The sequence below is a fragment of the Urocampus carinirostris genome, chromosome 5 (assembly GCF_059441175.1).
Source record: "Urocampus carinirostris isolate Australia breed hairy pipefish chromosome 5, RoL_Ucar_1.0, whole genome shotgun sequence".
In the NCBI taxonomy this organism is placed as follows: Eukaryota; Metazoa; Chordata; class Actinopteri; order Syngnathiformes; family Syngnathidae; genus Urocampus; species Urocampus carinirostris.
Window position 1 is genome coordinate 4,542,308 of NC_142353.1, and position 3,849 is coordinate 4,546,156.

General features: G+C 41.5%; 1 protein-coding gene across 1 annotated transcript; it reads left to right on the forward strand.

Annotated features, from left to right (window-relative positions):
• The first annotated feature begins 1,065 nt into the window (after positions 1-1,065).
• On the forward strand, positions 1,066-2,264 carry LOC148365032 (uridine phosphorylase 1-like). Its single transcript, XM_088335010.1, has 2 exons — positions 1,066-1,159; positions 1,225-2,264. Exons 1-2 carry the CDS (start codon positions 1,157-1,159, stop codon positions 2,164-2,166), a joined length of 945 nt encoding a protein of 314 aa, XP_088191136.1. The 5' UTR covers positions 1,066-1,156; the 3' UTR covers positions 2,167-2,264.
• The last annotated feature ends 1,585 nt before the right edge of the window (positions 2,265-3,849 follow it).

Below are 3,849 nucleotides of genomic sequence, written 5' to 3' on the forward strand. Positions count from 1 at the left end.
TGCGTGCCAGTCCGACTCCGCTGCCTGCGTGCCAGTCTGACTCCCCTGCGTGCCAGTCCGACTCCGCTGCCTGCCAGTCCGACTCCGCTGCCTGCGACTCCGACTCCGCTGCCTGCCAGTCCGACTCCGCTGCTCCTGTTTTGCCAGTTCTGATTTTGACTCTCTCATGTCTTGTCTGTTCTGATTTTGACTCTCTCATGTCTTGTCTGTTTTGATTTTGACCCTCTCATGTTTTACCTGTTCTGATTTTGCCTCTCCTGTTTACCTGCCCTGATTTTGCCTGTCCTGTTCTCGTCGGTTCTGCCTGTCTGTTATCCCCTGTCCAGTTTGCCCACCAGAACCCCTCCCTGCCGAGCGCCGATTCCGATCCGCCCGACGCAGATGGCGCCTGCCTCTCCCCGTTCCTGCGTGTTCGGAGGAGGGAGCGGGGTTGCCCCAATCGCGAGCGTCAACATTCCGGGGCGTGAGGTTGTAATTTTTTCTTTTTGGGACCTCGGGAGCTGTCCCTTAAGAGGGGGGCTCTGTCACGGTCGCCTTGGTGACCAGTCTGCCCCGCCCTCTGGGCAACAGCTGAAGCAGATCCACTAATTGTGTATCTGCTATTTAAGGCTGCATTGTGGGCTCTGCGGCTGCTGGTTCATTACTCATTATTCACAATCCCGGTCTGTTATGCCTTGTCCTGTTTTAGTCTGTTATGCCTTGTCCTGTTTTAGTCTGTTATGCCTTGTCCTGTTGAGTTCGTGCCGGAGGAACTCTGTATTGTTCTGTTTTGCCCCGGAGTATTGGGCGACTTTTATTTTACTAAATAAAACTTATGGATCGTCAACGCATTTGAGTTCTCCCTTCATGCTTCCTGCCTCCGTTCTGGTCCGGTCACCTTCCACGCCACCACGCCTCGTGACAATTGTAACTGGAAAAATATTGTACATTAAAGACGCCTTAGCCCAGGGGTTACTGTATTTGAGATTTGGATACATTACCAAATGAACTGCTGCAAAGGTCTCACACACAATAAAGTAATAAGGTTTTCAAGCTGTTGAATATATAAATGATCCCGCTTTGAATGGGGAGCGCAAGCATGGCGTCCAGTTACTGCTTGAAGCGGCGCTTTTCTCCCTTCTATGTCACGTGCTGGTCACAACAACGCATATTTTAAATGGTTTAGCGTCACACACGCGGTTGAAAGGCATTATTGAAATAATTACTTTGATTTTGATCATTCAGTGCCCGACATCGAGGATGGATTTGAAGAACATGGACACGAGAAGTCCCGTTACAGTTCACAACCCTCACCTATGTGGGCTGAAAGACGACATCTTGTACCACTTCAATCTGGGAACGGGATCACACAACCTCCCTGCTTTGTTTGGATACGTCAGATTTGTGTGTGTTGGTGGCAGTGTTTGGCGCATGAAAGAATTCATTGAATACATCGCCGTGGAGCTTGGGATGCAGGACCCGAAATCCGAGTATCCAAATATTTGCGCCGGAACTGATCGTTACGCCATGTTTAAAGTTGGTCCTGTCCTGTCTGTTAGTCATGGTATCGGAATCCCGTCCATATCGATAATGATGCATGAGCTAATAAAGCTCCTCCATCATGCACGCTGCACGGATGTGACAATCATATGCATCGGAACATCAGGGGGCATAGGGATCGAGCCCGGTACCGTCGTCATCACCAAGCAATCTGTGGATGCCACATTTGCGCCCAAATACGAGCAGCTGATCTTGGGGAAGCCGGTGGTCCGCGAGACTGACCTGGACTACAGCCTGGCCCAGGAGCTGCTTCAGTGCGGCGAGGAGCTGGGCCAGTTCAACACGGTGATGGGCAACACCATGTGCACACTGGATTTCTATGAAGGTCAAGGCCGTTTAGACGGCGCCTTCTGCTTGTACACAAAGAAAGACAAACTCAAATACTTGGCAAAAGCCAAAGAAGCTGGAGTCTGCAATATCGAGATGGAGTCTACAGTTTTTGCTGCCATGTGCAAACTGAGCGGGCTGCGAGCGGCCGTAGTTTGCACAACGTTACTGGACCGCCTGGAAGGAGACCAGCTGAGCATTTCTCCTGACGTCCTTCACGGTTACCAGCAGCGGCCTCAGATCCTCGTGGGATATTACATCAAACAGAAGCTGCAAGCGCTAAATTTGCTCGAGAGATGAACGCTTTCTGACCACGATGGAAAAAACAGATAGAAAAATGAACCCATGTAAAAAGAAAATCAAAAAATCAGGGGTTGTCGTAATGGTGGTTTGTGCAGATTTTTTGTGATTAAGGGCAATGCAAATAAACAAGACTTGACTTACAAAAAAAAAAAATATATATATATATATATATATATATATACATGTTCTCATATTTTATTGAAAAAAAAGAAATGCATTCACAACAGCTTGAAGTACATGTCACATTAAATCGATCCAGTTAAAATCATCAGCATCATTAAGTACTGTTCAATAAAAACATAAAAGCAATGTATAAAGTCTTAAATAAGTAAAACTACTCACCCGTAGGATGAACAGATGTTTGCAGATTGTCACCTAGTGTGCCGTTTTTTTTAAATAGGTGTTGATGAAAGTGTGTGTTGTGCATAATGTTTCTATTCATAGAGCAATTCATTTATAAAATATGCCTTTATGTGTTACTTGAAAGATAATGATTAGATTTATAACTTCAGATTTGAGCTATCTGACTTTTCTAAGCATTACTATAATAACTGAAAGGTGTGTTATTTTTCATATATTGTCTTGGCAAATAATTTGGCAATACATGCTTAAAAAGTGAAAAATGAAGAGAAATACAACCAACCAGTATTCTGTAAAATATGTGTCACTCTGGGGTAATTAATTATTGAGTAGATTTCCATTGCATCTTAAACAAGTATTTGTTTGCAAACATTTAACAAGTTTCTAGAGTTTTTTTTTTCTAAGTTTAGACTTTGAAAAACATAACAGACGTATACTAATACATATATTTTTTATTTTGCTGTATTTGGATATTTTTTAGAATTGTATCAATGAAAGTAACATAAATAATCGATGCCATAAAAAAAGGCAGATTTTAGTCCAACTTTTGTACATTAAAACCAGCTAACTGAGATCTTTTTTTTTTTACCCATGGTACCACGTGATATGGGAAAACCAGGAAACCGTTAACCTGATTCCGTCGGAAAGTCACAATATCCGGTCCATTAATTAAGGCATAAAATCAAGTTTCTTCAATCCATACAAAACTGTTTAAAAGAAAGAGAATGCGCTTTTGCGGGTGGCTATTTGTCAGCTGACTTCTTGTTGGAAGGCAGCACCGAGCCAAGAATGACTAAAAATCTGGCCCTGTGAGATATTTTTATTTTTTTAATTTTTGTGTACTTAAGGCATGTATATTATATATATCACTCCTTTTTCTTTTTTCTTCAATCGCTTTTTGCCGCATTGTATTTCTTTAGTAATTATGTAGAATTACTGTATAATTGTTGTCCTATATCTGTAGTATTCATGAAGTCTTACTGTCGGTGTACTTTTGTAGTATTTCTCTTGTAGTATTTTTGTTGTTGTATTTCTGTACCATTTATGTTATAATATGTATGTATTTCCATTTAAAATTACCCAATTTTTGGAAAAAATGCATAAAAAATCGATAAGTATTATGGTTTCTGAATAAAATACTTTAAAAAAAATATATATTTTATCAGATAACCTCTGGAGTGCCTATAAACACCCCATTTTAGAAACACTAGATTTGGCTTTTTGTATCTTTTATTTTCCTTTACATATTTTTAAACAAGTCCAACCATTGTCTTAAAGGACCTGTACAGAATTCTGAATTGTGTTACTCTCTAATCATGT